Genomic DNA, 22,431 nt, shown 5'->3' on the forward strand with positions numbered 1-22,431 from the left:
CCTGGTTGTTTACGCGTGTCCTCCGGAACCATTAACACCAGTAAATAAACGCTGCATTGTTTCTGTGGAACTTTTAAAAACGCTGCACCGCCCGTCAAAACTCTTGAATGATGACATCGTCTTTGTGCTACTCAATTAGCTAAAATCTAGACACAGGAGCGTTTATTTAAAAATAATTCGAATAACTTCTTACTCCGTTGTCGTTTCTTCGACGGCTTTCCCAAACTGCTTAGTGTTTTAGAGGTAATGTGCAAATAATACTTGGTTCATCCTGGGATTCACTTTTTTTAAAGTGAAACTAGCCATTCAAGGAGATGCCTCCCAATAAACGACTGCAGGAAAAAACGCTGAAATTAGTATGTGAGTGGGCTTCGTGTCAGGAGTCGTTCAGTCAAATGGAGAAATTCTGCAAGCATGTGGAGGTACACTTGGACGCTACGAACATGGCGGAAGGGGATGAAGAAGAACTAGAATGTGAGTTGAAGCCAGTATAACGTTCCTCTACTCATTTACTGACACGATCATGTGAATCGGTTTAATTACGCGATCAGCTCTTGAGAAAAACATTATAAGCTTTTAGAAAGCCCGAAAACACCAACTGTCAATGTCAATACAAGCAACTGAATAATATAGTCAATGTTTTGTTTTAGATGTAATTTGTTATTCTTATATCAATGTTTAAGGTTTAGTGGAGGTCCTTTTTTCAGACTGCTTTTGTTTTAAATAATTCATTGGACTACTTTTCCTGTCTTTTCTGACCAGGGGAAAGAAACTGTCTTTGGAGAGACTGCGGGTTCTTTTCTGTGGAGGGTCCTGAAGAGTTCCGGCGACATCTCTTCTTTCACTGTTACCATACCAAGTTGAAACAGTTGGGTCAGCAGGTGCTCAATAGCCAGGCAGAAATTGGCACGTGCTCCATCGGCTCCCACACCCGCAATATTGTCCCTGAAATCCCTGAAAATTTTACCTGCATGTGGGAGGAATGTGAGGTATGTTGTGCATGTTTGTAAAATGTCTACTGTAATCCAAACCGTGAACCGAATTAAATCTCACATAATATGCAAGGTTTTAAAATGCGATCACTTCTTTTTTGCGTGTTAAAGCAACCACCTTATGAGAATCCAGAGTGGTTCTACAGACATGTGGAGCTTCACAGCTTATCTATAGACATACCAGCAGGAGACTGTGAATTCCCTTTACGCTGCCGATGGAAAGGTACGCTGTCATCACCTTATGATAATAGTTCCAAAATGGCCCTTAATCCTATTGAATACAAATGCTATCATGAGTTTCTTGTTGCTGCATAGATTGTGACGCTACAGCTAAAGGCCGTTCTAAGTTACGGGAGCATCTACGCAGCCACACCCAGGAGAAGGTCGTAGCGTGTTCAGGCTGTGGAGGGATGTACGCCAATAACACAAAGTACTTTGACCACATCATTCGACAAGGTGCTATGGAAGGTGAGAATACAGACACAGTACAAAGACATGCATAAGTAAAATAGTTAGCGGACATAACTGGAGGAATTTATATTTGCTTTATGTGCTTTAATTTATATTTGCTCTAGGCCAAAGATTCCAGTGCTCCCATTGTTCAAAACGATTTGCAACAGAGAGACTGCTCAGAGACCACATGAGGACCCACGGTTAGTAGCTAGCCAGTAGTTTGCATTGCTTTCTTATATGCAGCCAAGCGCATAACAATTCTATTAGTATCATCAATTATTTTGTGTCTTGAATGTTATGATGTTAATATTGTTTATCACTTTTTTTTTTTCTAGTGAGCCACTACAAGTGCCCGTTGTGTGACATGACTTGTCCTTCACCTTCAGCGCTGCGCAATCATATAAAGTTCCGCCACAGCAATGAGAAGCCATATCGCTGTGAATACTGTCAATACAGGTAGCACATCCTGCAAATATGTACTTGTCTGCTCCTTTCTCTTTCCTAAAATGTCATAATTAATTGCTTGTGATTCTCTTGTAATATTTTTAGCTGTAAGAATCTGGTGGATTTGCGTAAACATCTGGACAGCCATAGCATCGAGCCGAGTTACCACTGCAATGTGCCTGGCTGCAGCTTTGCATCTCGTACTCTTAGCACGTTGAAGAATCACCACAAAAAGGAGCATGAGGTAATAACCGCAATAGTGTTCCCCCGCAGTATCATGATTCACTGACCTCAGATCCTCTACATCCCAGATTTTCTGGGAAATAATGTATATGGTTTTCTATGAAAAATTATCAATCGCTTTTAATGTTTATTGCAGATGATAGTCCTGCTCAATTTGTTTTTGTTCAGGGAAATCTTTTAGCTCGCTACAAGTGTCATGTGTGCGATCAGTGCTTCACCAGAGGAAATAACCTCACGGTTCACCTGCACAAAAAACACCAGTTCAAATGGCCTTCAGGACACCCACGGTTCCGGTACGTTGAAGCTGAATTGAAAATGCATTGCTGGTGACGCATGCAATGTCATGTTGACCCCAACCCCCACCCCACCCCACCCCATCCCCCCTTCGTGGCTACCAGGTACAAGGAGCACGAAGACGGCTTCTTTCGGCTGCAGCTGATCCGTTACGAGAGCGTGGAACTGACGGAGCAGCTGATGCGAGAGAGGCAACATGGAATCGCAGAGGCGAGCCAAGAGTCCCCCGGGGCCGCTCCTTCAGAGACTCAGGTAGAGCTGAGGGGGCTGTTGCGAGAGGAGCAGAAGACCGAGGCGCCCACCGTTAACTGTGAGGAGGGGGGTGAGGAAGAGAGCCTCTTGTTCTCGATTCTCACCGGAGGTTTGGCACAGACGGCGGACGACATCGTCATACTACAGTATCAGGATATACCTCAAGAACAAGACATGCAGACAGTTTGACCCCTAACACCGTCCTAGTATGTGAATAGACTGTTGGCTTGAGATACAAGTCACCTGACTGATGTTTTGCTCTGATTTGCAAGTCCAAATTCAAAGTTTTCTATCTTACACTTAAGATAAAATCTAGAGATTTATGCACCAAACAACTAAGCTAATGTAAAACAGACCTAATGGAAAACTTAGCTGGGTTAAAGATTAGCAATGATAGTGATGGTTTTGGAAGCCGAAGCAATGGCAATTGAAACACAAATGTCTCAAGGCACTACTGTACACATTTTGTTTCTAGCTTAACTGAATGTAACTGGTAAGATGTGATCGTAAAGTTGAATAATTTTCCCATCAAAATAACAAGCCTTTATTAGTCAGTTCCCCGCTCCAATCTTGCTAAACTAAATTGCCTGTATTTATAACTTGAATTAATTCATCCAATGCATCCTACCTCCCATATAGCATCGTCACATTGTTGTTTGTTAATTTTTCGGAAAATGAAGGTTCCTTAATGATGAAGAAAATGGCATCCACACAACGATGCAATATGTTATGCCTACCACATTGTCATATGTATGTACTATACACAAAACTTAAATTAAATTGCTGTTTTAAAAAAAAAATGGTACTGTGAAATGCTTGTTCTTCATTATCCACCTTTTTTATAACTGCTTATCCTGTTCAGGGTTGCAGGGAAATGGAGCCCATCAAACTCAAGTGTACCGTGATCCGTGACCTATTTTTTTTTGGTTTGTATTTTTAATTTGTAGCCACTTTTCAATTATAACAAGGAGCAGATAACAGGGGTAAGACAGTTAAATTATACTGACATACTGTAGTAAAAGAAGTTAGTAGGACAGTCAGAAATACAAAATCACGTTTAACAGTCCTAAGAGAGTCAATTTATGTCTAACAAAGAAGACATAGATTGACATGTGCCGCCTTCTAGTGGCCAACTTTGGAGTTACATTAAAATAGCACCACAAAAAGGGAGAGAACCTGAACCTCAGTGGCAGTCATGCTAATATTTTCCTTTGTGCCCAGTGACCAGAGTTACTTGACCGACACCACGTGGTGGGGGAAAGTGCACAGAGCCCAAGAACCTTGTACAGTTCAACCCTGGATTGTTTGGTATCCTGCTGGCCTGCAGCTGCGTACAAGTAGTTCTGTGCGCCATCTTGGTCTCTCAGGCTGCCTGTGCAGAACCTGCACTAGCACAACTGTCACCTGAATACCGACACAGACTGGTTGGAATGCAACGCTCTCAGTCAACATGATTTGGTTTCATCACCTGAAGCTTGGTAGTCCAAATATACATATTGCATGCCTTTTGCTTTGTTGCTGCAGTGTGCCAAAGTCTGAGTTGCCAAGTCAAGCAACTGCATCACGTGCTTTTTGAAATGTCTTGTCACACATTGTCCTATGCAAATTTTAAGTGTCCTGCTGAATATATTAAAAAATTTAGGAATATTTGGCCTTGGGCTGAAATTTTGTGTTGAACTTATAATGTAATATATTCTTTACAGACATCCCTAACTTTTGTAAAAAGTCTGTAGACTAAATTACAAACGTGACAGACAAGTCTCACATTGTCACTCTTATATTTCCCATAACTAGAATATGAATTATGGTATACAGGAAAACAAACTGTTTCAGTGAAAAGTTTAATATGGATATTAAACTACAATATCAAAGTAGTTAAATAAAGCAATATGTTTAGAGTTCCAATGTTGGCATTTTCTTAATAAAACATCTTTCTTAACATGGATGCGAGATTGCTCGTGGCACAACCCTGTACATGGAGTGCGAATACCACATGGGTAGCAATAGAAACAAAATAATGAAAGGCAAAACATGGAGTGTTATTAAGTTTAGTTCAATTAATTTGGTTTGGCAAAACTATTATTGAAATCCAAGACACCAGTCAGTTAGTTTGGAACTACTCAGTCAAAAAGAATAACAATGAAAAACTAGGATATAAATAACTCAATTTCTAAAAACATATCAATCATCTATTGAATTTTCTTGTACTAAAAGGTCGATCAAGTCTGTGTCCTCATTAGACCCCAGAACAGATTTGGTCTGTTTGAAGCCTCGAAAACCATCATGCCTTAAAAAGGAGTGTTTTGTTTATTTTCATGTGTGTGCATATGTTGCTTAGAAAGGCTTAAAATAATACTGTATATTTTTTGTGCATTTCACAACACTGAGGTAGGCGAGGATGTGGTGTGGACAAGACCACGTAGAATAGCTGTCTCAGAAATATTGGCAGTGAAGGAAACAAACAACTGTTAGCTCTAAAAATAAATTAACATTGTGATTTCAAAAATGTAAACACAATGTTTAAGTTAAAAAGTAATGGAGATGAACTAGACCAGCAAACATGATTTCCTCATCACAGAGTTTGATTGAGGTCTTGCCCGCTGCACCTTCCTTACTTATTTAAAAATGTGCAACTCAGCCATCAAACTGCTTCATCATGACCTTGCGGCTGACCTCATAGCCCAGGAAAAGTGCTCCGTTAGCAGGAAAGGTGCGGACCATGGTGGGAGTGAGCCCGGAATACAGTGCTCGAATACCTACAAGCAAGAAATACAACAGAAGGAACCAAGATGATTTCAACCCATTAGGATGATAAAGACTTGATGAAGATGAAATGTACTACCTTCAGTTCGTGCGATGGTCATAAAGGTTTTGAAAAAGCCGCCCTGCTTGCCCGTCATGGACATGACCTGGATGCGAGACTTGACACAATCCATGGGGTAGACCACTAGCCACAGACACGCCCCTCCGAAACCCCCGCTGAAAACAATCGGAGCCACGCCTACACGACAGTAAGACGCAAACACAGCATAAAAGTTAGGATATCATGATGATCTCCCAGAATGCACTGTGGCAGCCGCTCACTCACCAATGTCATCTTTTTCACACTTCATGTAGTCTGCAAAGGCACTGCGGCATAACTCGTAGGCACCAAAGAAGCAGAAGTAGCCAGGAACCTCTCTGGCAATGGTTGTGGTCAGGCCCTGGAAGAAGCCCTGTGGACCCTCGTTCTTCATGATGGATTTCACCACAGACCACACCGAGCTGCAAACAGGATGCAAAGCTATGGATTAGAAAGCCTGATTAACACACACTTCAATGCATTTACCATCAAAGAAAATTGGAAAGGACAATTCTTCAAAAAAGAGTTTATTCAACGCCACTCCAGTTTGAAGCGGACTGTAAATCAAATACAGAATCACCTAGTAATTCTCAAAGTGTAGGATTGGTAACTTCTGTCTTGAAATGTTGAGAAAGTAGTCAGGAATAATTACAAGTTGTTTGCTGGTAGCCAGCTCGTTCACATTAAGTACTATGTAACTTAAAATATGTTTGCATAACTATTTTGGATGTTCACCTTTTCCCTGGGCATCCGAGAACACCTCAGCAATTTCTAAGTAATCCTACAGTGGTCCCACCGGTTTCGTGGTCACAACAAATGGATCATTCACAGTTCCCTTTTGAGGTCATAACCATTCAGAATCACAAACTATAGATAACTCAATTTATCTTGTCATTTTCTTTGTGGTCAAGGAACTTCTGTCAAACATCCATCCTTTTTATAGTTTGTTGTAATGCAGTGCTAGCCATATTGGAGCAATTTATTAGAACAGGAAGACTTTTTGGAACCACTTACTTCTGACTCCTTGCAATCTTGCCCGACGCCTCCATTTCGTACATAGCTTGCAGACGGCACTTGACGAGCTCCGTAGGGCAGAGGACCAGTGAAGAGAAGATGGACGCCACGGAGCCGGCACAAGCTTTCTGCATGTCACTAGCGAGCATAAAAGGCAAAAACAAACAGAAATCCTCCGTGTATTCATCCAGCTACAGACCAAGGCCTTTGTTTACATTGCCCTACCTCAGCACGGCATCACTGCGCAGTCCTGCCGTGAAGCGGATAAACTGCTGGCAGAAGCCGTAGCTCATGAAGAGCACAGAGTTCTCAGCAATGTTAGCCATCAGAGCCGGCGAGGTTCCCTGGTAGAGACCGCGGATGCCAACTTGTTTGTATGTAGACATGATGCAGTGGATGAAGCCCCTGTACAGTGTGGGAAAGGTCTGCATCTTGACCTTGGCTGTGTCCAGAGGTTGTCCACTGAAGACACATGCGGCCCCACCTGGAAGAAGACAACGTGGTCCAAAAAAACATGGACCAACAAACACTAAATATGGCACTTCTTTAGAGGAGTGAAATAATCCCAAAAGAGAAAATGTCCTGACATCTTTTCCCCAAAGATAGCGATTAATTAAAACACATGAGATAGAGTATATTTATAATGTAGTATACTTTTGAGACTCAAGAGAAGGGCAATAAGTGATTCGAAGGCACAGCAGAGATAAATGAGCCAGAAAAAGACCCAGACAGATGTCTATGGCCATTTGGGCCCACTTTAAAGAGGTATCAATGTTTGCTCACATTCACCTGTAAGTGGACACAGTCTGCAGTTGAGGCACAGGGAACACAGAGTACAGTAATGGATACTACACTGTACTGTCATTTGTTTTCATAATTTTGGGAGGGGGGTAAAAAGTGAGTCAGGTTACCTATCGCTCCAGCTGAGAGGTCGATGATGGCCTGAACCACGGCATGAGGTGCCATTGTGTCCAAAATTGTTAGACGAGGTTTCTCTTTCTGTCAGGCACCTGACAACCATATAAAAGATAGTATGGAAGCATTTCAATAAATTGTAGAAAACAAATTACTTAACTAGTTCAAGAGTCACCCTCATTTCGGCTGTCTATATCTGGGATCCAATTGATTGACAATACTGATCATCTACGTAGAGAAAGAGCTATTTCCAGCTTTGCAACGCAACCCTTATCGCAAGGTTATGACTGTCGTACCTTTTACTGTTGTTGGCCTGTTACATATGAAGGTTACCAGCAGTGGGGTGGGGGTTGATGGCTCGACGCTGAGCATGTTTTAACACTAAATAGAAATGTTTACATGTACAACTTTGCACGTTATGGGATTTAATAAGGAAAAGCGTGCTCTTCTCCCTTTGTTTTTTAATGTCTCTATCGGGGCTTAAAGATCTAAATCGGAGTGCTGTGGATGTTTTCTGCAATAATACTGTAACAAGGTCACTGTAACAAGCGACGTTGTAATGAATAAATACCTAGTTAATTTTACTTACCTTTGCGTGCGCTTTCACACCGAGTGTGACCTCAGTGCTGATATCCACCTGGAGGCTTGCTAAACGGAGATAACTAGTAGAACACGCATGATTATATCAAATGTTATCTTTTTTGCAACATCTTCCTCTCAAGGCGTGGCGTTAATGAATGGGCAACGATAAAGGTGCTGCGGCTCAGAATAATGATAAACGATGTTGCAGAGCATATCTGATGACAAGATTTTAAGAGGTCTTTCTCTGCTCCACTTCCAGGTACCAAACTCTTTTCCCGTCCAGTTTTGGGCCATTCTTGGTTGTAAAATTAACGTTTGTTTTAAGGTCGTTCAGATTTGACGTTACGTCGTGTTTGATTGAACAAAAATGATGAATTTGGTTTACTTAAAAAAAAAAAAGTGAGAGTGATACGCAATGCGCGAAATTCATGCATGTAAAAACTTCCGGTTTAATGTCAAGGCAGGTGGTACAAGGTATTAGAGCGCCCTCTGCTGTTTGTTTTGTAAAACATGAGTGAATATGGAGTTCAATGTACAATCGTTTGATTCAGAGGTGAGTATTCAATAAAAAATAAACTCAATAAATGTTAGTGTTAAGCCCGATGCAAACTGTCTATATATTCTGTCCAATGTTCTGGTGTAGCAGTGTTTGAGAATTGACACAACCCCACAGTCTATTATACAACAACAAAAAAAGAGCAAAGTTCAACTCTACACATTTCCCATAAAATGTGCAAACACGGCATTCAACTGCAATAATCAAGAGTACAACGAGGGCCACAATACAAACAAACCGAGCAGTGTTCCTGCATGGGGTCAATGTGCAGATGTCATGTCACTAAAAATATTGACGTGACAGATGGATTTGTTCATGATGTGTACACAACCGTTAGATTGATTTGTTTATGATTCAATCTCCTTGAAAGTTTGAAGGTCAGCTGCTTGATTTTGTAGGACTTTAACAAACCACCTGGTCACATAACACAAAATAGAAACCAGGCAATTAATAAGTAAAATAAAAACTATATTGAAATAGCATTTTTATTTTAAGTTGTCCTCTTAGGGGCAGTGTGGGGCATCATTTATAGAGACAAAAAGTGTACGAAAAGAGAGTTGCAACTGAAAGTAAAACAATTTCACGTATTAGGAGAAATATACGGTTATCGATTTATTAACCGTCTGTTTGTGTATAAACATTCATTTGTTGAAGGAATATTGCTCCCTGAACACAATGCTAATTTCCTTCCATGAGATTTCCTATTCACAGTTAGCATTAGCACTGAGGATGTTTCTCAAAAAGTATATGTTGTATTCACGTGTAATAGTTTTTGGTGTGTTAATTTCACAGTAAACCTTTGTGCAGCCCGACAGGACTGTCTCAGAAAATTAGAATATCGTGAAAGTTCTTTATTTTCTGTAATGCAATTAAAACAAGAATGTCGTACATTCTGGATTCATTACAAATCAACTGAAATATTGCAAGCCTTTCATTATTTTAATATTGCTGATTATGACTTAGAGTTTAAGCAAACTAAAAATTCTCTCAAAAAATTAGAACATTTCCTCAGACCAAGTAAAAAAAAAAAGATTTATAACAGCAAAACAAAATCAAACATTTGAAAATGTCCATTAATGCACTCAGTACTTGGTTGGGAATCATTTTGCATGGATTACTGCATCAATGCGGCATGGCATGGAGGCAATCAGCCTGTGGCATTGCTGAGGTGTTATGATGCCCAGGATGCTACAATAGCGGCCTTTAGCTCATTTGCATTGTTGGGTCTGGTGTCTTTCAGCTTCTTCTTCACAACACCCCACAAAGTCTCTATGGGGTTCAGGTCAGGGGGAATTGGCAGGCCAATCGAGGACAGTAATGCCATGGTCAGTACACCATTTACTGGTGGTTTTGGTACTGTAGGCAGGTGCCAGATCATGCTGGAAAATGAAATCATCATCTCCATAGAGCCTTTCAGCAGACGGAAGCATGTAGTGCTCTTAAGTCTCTCGGTACACAGCTGCATTTAGTCTGAACTAGAAACACAGTGGACCAACACCAGCAGCTGACATGGCTCCCCAAACCATCGCTGACTGTGGGTGGGAACTTCACACTGGATTTCGAGCAACTTGGATTCTGCTCCTCTCCAGCCTTTCTCCAGACTCTGGCGCCTTGACTTCCAAATGAAATACAAAACTTGCTTTCATCTGAAAAGAGGACTTTGGGCCACTCTGCAACTGTCTAGTACTTCTTTTCCATAGCCCAAGTCAGACGCTTCAGAAGTGGCTTGACCATGGGAATACGGCTATTTATAGCTCATTTCCAGGACACGTCTGTGAACAGTGGCTTTTGATACCTGGACTCCAACTTTAGTCTACTGTCTTTGAAGCTCACTCAAATTCTCTTCTTCACAATGCTGTTAAAGCTGCGGTCATCTCTCTTGGTTGTGCAGCGTTTTCTGCCACATTTCGCCCTTCCAACAGACTTTTTGTGGACGTGCTTTGAAACTGCACTCTGTGAACAGCTTGATCCTTGAGAAATTTCTTTTTGTGTCTTACCCTCCTGATGGAGGGTGTCAATGATGGCCCTCTGGACAGCAGTCAGATCAGCAGTCTTCCCTATACTTGTAACTTAGTTTACTGAACCAAGCTGAGTGTTTTTGAAGGCTCAGGAAACCCTTGCAGGTGTTCCGAGTTAATTAGACGATTCAAGTCATTAGTTGAATACCCTTACTAGTATACTTTTTCATGATATTTTTTTATTTTGAGATATGATATTTGAGTTTTCTTAAGCTGTATGCCATAATCAGCAATATTAAAATAATAAAAGGCTTGCAATATTTCAGTTGATTTGTAATGAATCCTGAATGTATGACATTTTGTTTTTTTTAATTGTATTATAGAAAATAAAGAACTTTATCACAATATTCTAATTTTCCGAGACAGTCCTGTATTTGACAAACATGGAGTAAAAGAAACCTTTGCCATGCAATGATCTTACCAAAATACCATCTGTTAGGCCAGAGGAGTCTGGGATTAAAAACATAAAGTCTGTCCAGTTTCCTCACAACGCTCTGGACTCGCTAAATGTAAATGGTGCAACATTGACTTTGAACACATGGTCAATAAAAAATACTCACAAATGTACTTTTCTCCCACTTTTCCTTTTTATATATATAAAAACAACATTTGAGGTTGTCTACATCACAAACAATTATTGTCAATATTCTGTTTGGAAACAATTTGTCATAAATTGAATGAACCCCACGCACCCCAACTGTCCCGCCCCAACACCCATCAGTGAACTCCTCTATGCACATGATATTTTACAGAGTTCATGATCAGTCTTTGTACATCAATATCAAAGTAGATAACTTTAAAATACATAGAATGCTCTTTCAGTTGTAATTACAGATGCTAATCTTGATTGTACAAACAGTATCATTTCCCACACTTAGAGTCTGGTCCTTCACTCAGAAGCAGTCATCCATTGAAGAGCTTTTATCGATATTTTCCTCCTGTAGTGCTCTTAGACTGTGAGGGGTTTAACTACCAACTGTTTTTGTCTGCACAGTCTCAAGATTATGAGGTACAGTCAGATAGGCTCCGTAATCCCTAATTAGGAAATTAGCACTGAAGGAATAACAAATAGATTATAAAGGACCAACTAATTGGTTGAATTTATACTGTAAGTGTCAGGCAGTAAATTGTTGTTCTGAAGCACAAACTACTGGCAGTGGCGGGCTATTCGGATTCAGACAACAGGTAACTCAAAAGCACCTGCTCAATAATTTAATGGGATTGTTTAAAAGCCAACGACAAAGAGACATAAATTCTAAATGTGTACCAAAGTGAATGTAAAAATCTGCACACCCATGTTCAAATACCAGGTTTTGTGTTCTTAAAAAAAAAAGACTGACAATCACTTAAGACAGCACTTTGTACCCTTGTGGTGCATTTTTACTCCTCCTCTTGAGAAGTTTCCTTTTCATTTGGATTAGTTATTTTTAGTCCAAGTTATTTTATCTATGTATTAGCACAGGGATGTGTAGTTTTTTTATGTTCACTGGTTGGTGAATGGGTCTCTTATCTGGAAATGACAAAAGAAAGTGTCAAAAAATGAAGAAGTCAAGATGGTGAATGTTTAGAAAAATGTATCTCTGCAACCCAACTTCTCCACATCATTTGTCACTTTTTTGTGTGTGACTTCCAGTAGGCATATATTCATTCATTTATTCTAACTCAACATGTGGGCATGGTTTTCATAATATTCATCTTTAGAATAATGATTTTATTTTTCAGGAGCCTTGTCACAAATATGATTCTAAATGTGGGAAAAATACACGAAGAAAGCCTTTCCTTGTACCCTGTATACACATAACCAGAAACAAGCTGAGTTTGGTCACCATTGTTACTGAAGCCTCCGGTACTGATGTTTGTTTTGAACCATACTTTTTTTTGTACATTGTGTTTGTTTGATTTGAGTTGCAACTGGACCAAACCAGACTTCAATGGCTCTGGGTATGGTATTCAACCAGTCAGAAACTCACATGATCTTGATTAAAAAAAAAACCAAAAAAAAAAACACCCTTTAAAAATGTTTCATTAAAAAAATTAAAATCATGTTTTGGCCCCAAAGCACTTCAAGGAAAGAAAAATTCATTTGAAATCAGATTTGTTTACAAATGCTCTTATTGTCAGATTGTATTTTTGATTATTTGGCAATTTGGCAATCCGACAGCAGTATAACCAATGGAAATAATACAAATAGTGGTTTAGGAGAGGACTGAACCAGGTCTTGGATAAGAGTAAAGACAGAAAGGAGCACTTGTCACACAATTTGGGGACTGAATCCACATCCAAATATAGAAAAACAACACACACGAGCGTGTTCGTCGTGTTCTAGCCCAGGTAAACACTTAGCTGCTCTGAAGAGTTCAAATGACCTCCACTCATGTTTGCTTTGAGGTTCAAAATACACCACAAGCCTAAATCAATACCTACATTTCATTTGCAGTCTAATATGAACCTGCCTTGTTAGTATTTTATATACAAGAGAATGAAAGCTGTCAGGTAAAAACAATGCAGAAAGTCATTAAAACAGGTTTCAAGAATAAAGTGTATACAATTTAGAATCATCATATTGTCCGGTAACATTATTTAGGATGAAATAGCAGCCCCTGTTCTGGATTATTATCATCATTATTATTATTATTATTATTTTTGCTTCACTTTGTTGGGCCCAACCTCAACTTGGCAAAGTCATACAAGAGCGAGGGGATGCTGACATAGTGGCTTAACTGTTAGGCACCCTCTGTCCCTCTAAAATAAAATAAAAAAAATCTTTTCACGTTTCAGATAAACAGTAAGGCCATTTTAAAAATTATTTACTGATATCAATGTGTTTAATCTTTTTTTCTTGTATTTTCACAACCCATTTTAAGATTACCTGTGTAAAACAGCTACAATCAAAAAAGAGGCACTTTATAAAAGAGTATATATAGATATCTAGGCTAAATAGTATTCATCAAAATACTGTATGTATAGTGTATATCTTAAATAACGTGTCCTATTATATTTGTGTCAAGTAAACTGTTATGCCACTGAGGAAACACAAGCTGTGGTGTTTTAAATGCTGTTTGCATGTATACTGTAGCATGAAGCATGAATACGACATAAAGATAGAATATTGAATGAATAAAAAGAACTGTTGCCAAAAAATAATGTCCACACTTCCTTGTTTGGGAGGGAGCTCAAGGCAACTTTTGCACCAGTGTAGAATTCCCTTTGTGTGAGGTTGTTTCTGTTATACTGACCAACAATGCTGCATAAGAACGTTATGCAAATTTATCAATTGTTATGCACCGTTTGTACCAGGATGCATGCGGCACAAAAAGCCTTGGCAACTGGCAATAATGCATCTTATAGTGGAAACATGACAGGCGATGGTTAATTTAATCACATCGAAGGTTGTGTAAGCTTCAGGTGGAATTGTGCGTGACAGCTTCTTGCCACTGCTAAATTTTTGCTGTCCTGACAATAATATGAGTATCAATTACTTAAGCAATACAAATCCATAAAACAGCGCAAAGCTCAGATATGTCGCTTACCGAAAGTTAAGGAAAATTGTGTTCAAATTTGAAGAATCCTCTGTTTACTTTTTTGGACAGCATCAATTCACAGCCAAAGTGGTACTTGAGAAAACGTTTTTGTTGTCATTTATACAGATAAAGAAAGTTCCTGAAGAAGCATTATGGCTTTAATGGCACCTGTATGTATTATATTGACAAATATGACAACGTGTATAATTGTGTAAAATACATCTTTTGTTGACACGTTTTCAGGACATAAACAAAGGAAGGTGTTGCACACAGGGGAAAAAAAGCCTTTTGGGACATGAAGCTGCAATCAGACTATAAACTAAATGGATGTCACTACTGAGCCTTGAATGATCACATTTCATTACATTTGCTCAGCAACCAATCACAATGATGTCAATCTTGGAGGCAATCAAAGCAAATGTGTGACATTTTTACCGACTTTATGGCTTTGCCCGATTGTCATAGTACTTTAATCGTGTCAAATAGACATAAAGCCGACCTGTGAACCCACATAATCAAACATAATCATTTATCAAGTTCACATTAGCTGATCAGAGCAAGGCATACAAACAGATTACCCCGTCTGTGTCAGTGCGTGTGTGCATGTGTGTGTGTGTGTGCATGCGTGTGTTTGGCACATGTTTGGTTGTCAGAACATGGCAGACAGATGAGGATTGGTTTCCCAGAGTTCCAGTATTTTGGACTCGACACGTAGTTGTGTTGTGGCAACTGTTGGGCATCGCGCCGCTCCCATCGTAGACTTCGGCACACATCAACAATCTGGAGGAAAACAATCAAACACCGGCAAGAATTTAAGATGGGCCTTTTTAGAAACACTTTGATTCTTATTTATTATTATAGTCGATTAGGTCTGTCAGGTTATGTACTGTACAAAAGGTCGTAGTTGTTTACAACATTTAATCTGTGGCTGGTCGTGTAAACACCACATGATGCGTGATATCTTTCTATAATGATTTTTAATGATAAGGGCCTCATGCGCAGTGGCGCACGAGTTAATATTATGCAATTGCATCAGCTCCATGCTATCAAGAAAACAAATGAGCATAGCAATAATCAGCTTGTGGTGACCATGAATGTGTCCCAAAGTGATCCACTGAGACTAATCGACCCTCTCTTTATTAAAGAATAGCCTCATAAAGAAACCAGTTTGTACCTCAGGGGACACTTATGGATAAAAGTGCCCATACGTCAAGTTGACTCGGGCTGACCGCTTGCTCCTTTCTTTCCTGAGAGGAAAATGATGGTGTGCAACTCGAGAAAAACAATGTTTAAGAGCACAGCTCTATTTGTTTTTTCAACATCAACCGTTAAGATTCCCTAGTGGTTGTAGAAAAGCAACTATTTCATGAAAAAAATGTCCAAAACAAATAAATGAATCCATTTTTTTTACCATTTCAGTTTTCCTGATTTTTGGGGGGCACCGCTTAAATGGCACCCAGTGACACATTTGGGCATCCGGCAGACATCACAATCTCTGCCGCAGTTAGATAAAAATGTCTGTGCAATTTTTAGAAGCATACGGCAGTTTGACCTTTATTTAATTCGATTTCCATAATTTATTGTGGGAGAATTTTAGAAATCCGCACAAATCAGATCAGCCAACTACGAGTATGTACAAAAACAACAGCTGTGATTCAGTGACACAGGCACGCCTATTCTTACAATCTTGTGCTATATTCAAACACAGAAAAACAAGTCTGCTAAAGGTTAATATTCATTCAGGCCATGGTGTTCGTAAGCCCAGGAAAAGGTGACAGATGTTGTCTTGCATACTTATTGATCTAAGTAAATTTAATAAAAGAGAGGGTCAATGAGGTCGACACTGAACCAACATTTACATTTCTTTCAATATTCTGCAGGAGAACACTTTCCTCTTGAAGCAACTCTGATCAAGAATAGTATACTAATTGAAACATTGTTGATAAACATCTGAAATCAATGTCCATAAAACATTTCACTTGGAAGTCATTCCAATTTGAGTGTTAAGTGGAATTAGCAGCATTATGTGAGCGCTTATTATTGTGCATGCCATATCCCGTACATACATATAACATGCAGCATATTCTAGCAGAAGCAGCACATGCAACCAACAGTCACAGTGGGAAAATGTATGGGGGCTATTGACAGAATATTATAAGAGCTTTCCTCGCAATTCATGTTAAATGCATAAACACGCTGTCCCCAGTCGCAATAAGTGGGCAATTACAGTGTTATGATCACGCGTTTGCATTAGCGGAATCAATTATGCAAGTGTAAATTGAATACATAAGACGCAGAAATTGTGTGTTCCTGATGAATATTTGATGTTCCCCGTTTTCTATAGAGTAATGTACACTCCCTCCAAAGATGCTCCGACACATTTTACAGAAGAGCCATTATTACCAATTCTGTATTTCCAAAAGCTAATAATGCTTCACTTTGACTGATCGAAAGAGGTTAATTTAAAATGCTTATTATTACACTTGTGCGGTGGTGGTAGAACTGCAATGCATTTTGGATAACTTATTAAGCCACATGAGAAGGAGTGACGCAGAGCATTCCCAAAGCATTTATAAATGTAGCCACAATAAGAAACATAACAGAGCAATATTATTGGAAAATATATGACGCCTCCCTTATATAGAATCTCATTGTATTGTTCATGTAAATTTGCTTTTCCAAAATATTTCTTGACGTGAAAGAGACACTCATCCCTAATGTGCTTCAGTACAGTAGCCAATCCATCAAAACCATTACATGACTTTGAGCCATGCATGGCATGATGGGAGACCTCGAGTTTGCCGTGTGAACCGGTGCGGTCGACAGCTCGCCCACACGCAATCGCAAATACCTGGCCCGTGTTCCCCTCTGTCTATCACCGTTTATGTGAAGGGCTCATTACCAGCAGCAGATACATCAATTGGCTGCGCTCTCACTCGACAACCACTTGTCATGAGAGACCTTGCAGACAACCCGCAGCTTAGAGACGAGGCACACTAATGTGCACAGCTGACTGAGAGCCACACGCAAGTTTTGTCTGCAGTTTGCATCACGCTGCAAGACAAACAGTCAAACTCCAAATGTTTTTGAACCTAATAGTTTGTATACTCTAAATTAACCTGTGGCCCAATGAACCCTTACCTTGATCATCCTGTCTGCCAAGTTGGTGTGCTCTCAGTTCCTCGGACTTGTAGAAGTCAATACTGGCGTAAGTATTGAGGCTAGAGCCGGCACCACTGCCCATAGCGCCTGCGCCAATGTTGAGGGCGGCAGAGGAACGCTCAGCTCCAGCTTGAGGGCTCTCCTTAATGGCCAAGTCAAGGTCAATATAGTTAAGGCCTTGTTCAGCAGAGGCTTGCGGAGGTGGCGTGTCAGACAAACTAGCTGCCTGGCCGCTTTCCCACAGTGAGCAGTCCAAAGTGTGTCGGTGGCTCACCGGCTGGCCGCTCTCCGAGAAAATGTTGGTAGTGGAGGATAGGTGTCGTGGTCCAGAGGGAGGGGAGTTAAAGGTCTCTGAGTGGTGGCCCCGCCGACTCTGAGCTTCGCCTCGGATAAGTCTGCTGCCATGCTCAGGAGACTGGAAGGTCTTGACAGGAGAAAATCCCAACCCTGTCTCATCCCCCATGGGTACAGGTGGACCTGAATGGGTGGCAGATCTCGCTGAAAGATTGGTATCTGGACTGTTCTTGTCAATGAACGAATTAAGGGCGTCTCCTGCTATCTTTCCTTTGGATCGATAAACAGAGTTTCCATCTGCTGCCAGAGGAGATGGTGTGCCATGTTCAAGTCGGCCCTTGGGCGCAACAGCCGGTGGGCCCTGCGGGGGGCTGATTGTTGACCTTAGCGGCGTTGATGACTTCCCTACATCCATGCTGACATACTCAACAGACGTGGACAATGGTGCAGAGAAGCTGCGAGGAAGGTTAACAGCATTATCAGGAACACGAAGGGGCTGGTTTGAGGGCCGCAGGGTTCCATGTAAGACGGGTTGCGCTCGATCTGACCCTGCACATCTTCCTCCATTATACTTCTTGTCTTCTTTAAAAACAATACTGACGTACTCACCGTTGTTGTGAGCCGCCATTGGAGGAAGATTCTCTTTCACCCGAGGCAAAGTGTTTGCTTTCGCAATGTCTGAAGACAGACTGAGCGGGCGGCCCTTCCTTTGTTGCTTTGGGCTCTTGCAGCTCGATCCCCGTTTCTGAATATGACGACTATCTTTGGTGCATGTTCCTGCACACTTGTACAAACTTAACCCTTTGCCCGCTGATATGGACTTGTCCTCCAGACTTTCACTGCTAGCTGAGCTTGAGGAGAAAGAAGAGGAAGACATGGAGAGTTGGAAGCCTCCAGTGTGTCCCACTCCCATTTTGTTTCTCTTGTTGTACCCCGCTCCCCCACTCATTCCAGCACTATCAATACTGTCTTTTTTGCACTCCCCTTTGTTTAGATCCTCCTCAAAGCGACTATAGAGAGTATGTTGATAAGCCCGGGGCAGAGAAAAGTAGGAATTGAACATTTTGGGTTGAAGTTGGTGCTGTTCAGGGTGGGACGGTGGTGTGCTACAGGCAGAGCGACTACTGACGGGCGAGACGTTCATGTAGTCACTGGCAACCCGGCTCTCCATGCTCCCCCTGCTATCCCACATACCCAGTCCGTGTAACTCTGTGGAGATGCTACTATTAGGGGACATGACCATGTAGCCTTCTGAGCTGGGGTGCTGCATGTGCTGAGGCGGTGACACACTGTTGTTCGGCGTCATGGCCATGTATTCATCGTCTGCAGCTGGAGACGTGACTCCAGGCAGCATTGACATGTAACCGCTATCCGAAGGAGCTCTCACATCTGCTTCCCTCCTTTTCTCAAATCTCTTTCTGTTCTCCCCTGCCACATCACCTCGCCTACACCCCACTGCCAAGCTGCCAGAGCCTTCTCTGTTAGCACTCTGTGACATTATGGCATATTCTTCCTCGTCCTCGTCATCATCTTTTCGATGTGGGGCTAGTCGTTCGTGTGTGGCCAAAGGTAGAGAAGCTCTCTTACTTAGTAGTCTTCGTTCGACCTCAGAATCCCGACTGGATGAGCGCCGAAGAATGCGCCTGCCTTTAGAGCGATGATGGGAACCAAGTAGGCCCTCTCGCTGACCCATGACTATGTAGCTTGAGGGCCCTTCTCCGTGCCCATGATGGGCAGCCATACTGGGCATGAGCAGTGAGTGTTCACCAGGACTGGAACCATATTCGTCAGAGGAGCCGTAGTCGCTTGGTGAACCTGAAACGGAAACTCTCTGAGACACGCGGGGATAGGAGCACACTGTCATACCTCCCACTGCCGCGCCCACTAGACCACACTCTGAGCCGTGACCAGAGCTGGAGGAGAGACTGGGAGCAGGAGAGGGAGCCGGGTTAGGCGTGTAGCGCGCAAGGCTGAGTGTAATCTTTGCAGGGGTGGGGGCCCTGGTGGGCTTGGGCCTGAGTGTTGGTGTAGTTGAGCAGGATCCATTAAGACTCGGGCTGGAGCTGGCCCATGTTGATCTGGTACTTGCTCCACTCTCTTCCGACCTGGCCCCAATGCTTGCCGTTCGGGCCCGTGGAAATCCATGGCGTGATGTCGGTGAGGTGCTGGTACTGCTACCACCTGGTGTCTCTGTGCGGGCTCGCCTGGTGAATCCCACCTGACTGGGCGGCAGATTTGGATGATGTCGACGACTCGGAACACTGATGGGGTTTGAAGCAGTTCCGCCACCACATGACGTCCCCACAGACTGAGATTTACTGCGTTGACGGAACTCTTCGCTTAGCGCTTTCATGGCTTCCAGCAATGTCTCATGCATGTTCTGAGCCACCACAGAATCATCCACTTGCATCCAAAATTCTCCGGGTCCAGTTATGGCCGATCGACCCACCTCAATGAAGAAAAAGTTTTCTGAGTGGCCACATCTGCGAACATTCATCAGCTGCAGCACGACAGCGGCCACATCAGAGTTGAGCTTGACAAAGTTGACTGTCTTGTCAGTTAGGCACAGGCGGTAGATGCCTACTAAGTTCCGGGCATGTCCAAGACCTTTTGGCCAAACTTTAACCTGCCAAACTTCCTTGAAAGTTGGAATTGGAGATGGAGAACTACACTCTCCACTACTGCCATAGTCTTCAGGAGATTTACCTGTAAATAAAGAGAAAGGGCATGAATGAACAAGAGGAACCCTTTGCCCAAAGATGAATGGAAATAAATATAGATAGCACTATAAATAGTAGGATTTTTTGGGGGGGACTTGAATGAAATTGTGTCTATTGATCCCACTGAGGATTCACTTAATGCTCTACAGCAGTGGTCCTCAACCACCAAGCCACACCTATCTAAACACAAATATGAGGTGGTTCACCGTACTTGACAAAACAGTTAAGACTTTCTATGGACAACTGCAATGAGAAAGTCATTAAATATGTGTCGGGGGAAAAAACACTACAAGCCACAGTTTTGGTTAATTGTAAGCAATATGCAGAAACTCTTGAATTCAAGCAGATGAAACGGATTAATCCCACAAAGGCTTAACTATAAAGCTCTGAGACATGGCTGTATTTTGAACAAAATAGAACCCTAGCATCCAGCAGTCGTCTCACAGCATTCACGTATAGTGCATGCAGAGCTGGGAAAGCCCGTCAGTGGGTGCACAGTGAGGGGAAAAGGAGCTACGAGTGATGTTCTGCTCCAAGCAGCGGAACATGAACGTAAACAACACGAGGGAGACGCGCACAGAAAGACGTGTTTTTTTTCCCCTCCCTCAGAGCATGGATGCACGGTGATGCCGCCTTCTGCACAAATGTAGGTTATTAGAGGCGGGCGGGCTCTCGGGGCTGTGCAGAAAAACAACACGGGCTGGAGCGGGAGTGCTCCGCGATAGGCTAGCGCTATATGATGCGTCCCGTCGATGGTTGCTATATGCCCTCTGCGCCATGCAAAAATAAGGCTGCACCCTATTTGGAATATTACTACGTGTTATATCTTGCTAGCTCGGTATAAAATGCTGGTTGTATATGTGAATCCCAAAATTGCACAAGCTGCAAATGCCATCCCTATAACGCACCAGTCCACTTGGATCCAATTGATTTCGATTATTTTTCCATTCAAATAATTGCACGCGTTTAATTCATCTGTAGAAGATAGGGAGCTAAATTTGAAGAACATGGGTAATAAAATGAAATGGAGTGCATCCAATGGCCCCATGCGGGCAGATGGGGAGCAAAAACAGCCTAAGGCAGGATGGGCCCGATGCGGAGACACACAGCAGAGAGCAACATCAATTATTCGACTTTTGCCATCTTACAATTGCACTGGAGGTCCAGCATGGCTTGGTACCAGTCGTTTTGGACCTCCTCGCTGTCCGCGGCGATTGCAAAGCTCTCGCTGCGGGTGTAGAGCACGATCAGGTGCTTGTTCTTAGAATCCGCCCGCTTGTTGATGTTGAAGCACGTCTCCAGGTTCAGCACCTTCTTGGGCACGGGCGATTTGCTGCGGAATTTCTTCTCGTTCTCGTAATACTCCAAGCGAGCGGGACCACGCTCCGAGGCCGTCCTCAGAACGAAGAAGCGCCGGTGCATTGATTTGTGTTTGCGGAGGTACCCGCTTCTCTGCACGTCTTCATAATTCTGCAACTCGGCGCCTTGGTTCTCCATGGCCCCTGCTTAACTAGAAAGCACTCAAGACGTCAAAAAACGAACAAGTCCATGTGGTCTTCGTTAATTAATCCATTGCAACTACATGTCTCCTCCTTCTCCTCCCCGCATCCTCGCCGAAGTCTTCAAGCATGTGCGTGGTGATTAGGCTGGAGAACCGAGCCGGAGCGTGCCTCCATGCGCCAACCAGCAGCTGCAGGAGGATCCCAACTATGTCCTCCGCAGTCCGGCCCGGTCCCTCCTGATCCAAGTTCGATATGCGGTGTGTGCACCTCAGCCGAGGAGCGACGTCTCCTTTCCTCCACCTGTCTGACTGAGGCTGTCCCCTGTCTGTAGACACCCCAGTCAAGTTTGGGAGTTCCAAACACATTATCTTGACACAGGCCTCCACAATAAAAGCTATGTAGACTGATCAATTAAGTTCTGTTGTCTTTTTTTGTGCAATGAGCAACAAAATGTTCATAGTATTTAGCTGCTAGAGGTTTATAAACTATAAATTTCTATATGTATATGTATTTATTCATGCATGTGATGTATTCCTGTGAGAAAAAAGCAAAACACAATACAATCATTTCAGAGTTTTGGAATTAGTGGTCATGGTTCAAGTCACACTAGTAGTGCCTTTGCAGTTC

General features: G+C 42.2%; 3 protein-coding genes across 3 annotated transcripts; 1 reads left to right on the forward strand and 2 right to left on the reverse strand.

Annotated features, from left to right (window-relative positions):
* The first annotated feature begins 61 nt into the window (after nt 1-61).
* On the forward strand, nt 62-3,491 carry hinfp (histone H4 transcription factor). The gene is made up of 9 exons (XM_061299479.1): nt 62-474; nt 763-989; nt 1,104-1,215; nt 1,308-1,460; nt 1,568-1,645; nt 1,781-1,901; nt 1,995-2,133; nt 2,301-2,425; nt 2,531-3,491. Exons 1-9 carry the CDS (start codon nt 315-317, stop codon nt 2,865-2,867), a joined length of 1,452 nt encoding a protein of 483 aa, XP_061155463.1. The 5' UTR covers nt 62-314; the 3' UTR covers nt 2,868-3,491.
* A 1,012-nt stretch (nt 3,492-4,503) lies between these two features.
* LOC133168161 (mitochondrial ornithine transporter 1-like) lies at nt 4,504-8,430 on the reverse strand. Its single transcript, XM_061299481.1, has 7 exons — nt 8,039-8,430; nt 7,446-7,544; nt 6,760-7,018; nt 6,535-6,672; nt 5,767-5,942; nt 5,521-5,679; nt 4,504-5,434 (listed from the first exon to the last, which is right to left on the reverse strand). Exons 2-7 carry the CDS (start codon nt 7,498-7,500, stop codon nt 5,313-5,315), a joined length of 909 nt encoding a protein of 302 aa, XP_061155465.1. The 5' UTR covers nt 7,501-7,544; nt 8,039-8,430; the 3' UTR covers nt 4,504-5,312.
* A 2,755-nt stretch (nt 8,431-11,185) lies between these two features.
* si:ch211-284e13.4 (insulin receptor substrate 1-B) lies at nt 11,186-22,091 on the reverse strand. The gene is made up of 3 exons (XM_061299270.1): nt 21,451-22,091; nt 17,268-20,288; nt 11,186-14,906 (listed from the first exon to the last, which is right to left on the reverse strand). Exons 1-3 carry the CDS (start codon nt 21,797-21,799, stop codon nt 14,899-14,901), a joined length of 3,378 nt encoding a protein of 1,125 aa, XP_061155254.1. The 5' UTR covers nt 21,800-22,091; the 3' UTR covers nt 11,186-14,898.
* Nucleotides 22,092-22,431: the final 340 nt, after the last annotated feature.

The sequence above is a fragment of the Syngnathus typhle genome, linkage group LG15 (assembly GCF_033458585.1).
Source record: "Syngnathus typhle isolate RoL2023-S1 ecotype Sweden linkage group LG15, RoL_Styp_1.0, whole genome shotgun sequence".
NCBI lineage: Eukaryota > Metazoa > Chordata > Actinopteri > Syngnathiformes > Syngnathidae > Syngnathus > Syngnathus typhle.

Coding starts and splice junctions, on each gene's coding strand:
- hinfp (XM_061299479.1), top strand. CDS start 315: ATGCCTCCCAATAAACGACTGCAGGAAAAAACGCTGAAATTAGTATGT. Junction 1,461..1,567: donor TCGACAAGGTGCTATGGAAG/GTGAGAATACAG, acceptor TATTTGCTCTAG/GCCAAAGATTCCAGTGCTCC. Junction 2,426..2,530: donor TCAGGACACCCACGGTTCCG/GTACGTTGAAGC, acceptor CGTGGCTACCAG/GTACAAGGAGCACGAAGACG.
- LOC133168161 (XM_061299481.1), bottom strand. CDS start 7,500: ATGGCACCTCATGCCGTGGTTCAGGCCATCATCGACCTCTCAGCTGGA. Junction 6,673..6,759: donor CGCAGTGATGCCGTGCTGAG/GTAGGGCAATGT, acceptor TATGCTCGCTAG/TGACATGCAGAAAGCTTGTG. Junction 5,435..5,520: donor GACCATCGCACGAACTGAAG/GTAGTACATTTC, acceptor TCTTGCTTGTAG/GTATTCGAGCACTGTATTCC.
- si:ch211-284e13.4 (XM_061299270.1), bottom strand. CDS start 21,799: ATGGAGAACCAAGGCGCCGAGTTGCAGAATTATGAAGACGTGCAGAGA. Junction 20,289..21,450: donor GCTGGACCTCCAGTGCAATT/GTAAGATGGCAA, acceptor CTTTATTTACAG/GTAAATCTCCTGAAGACTAT.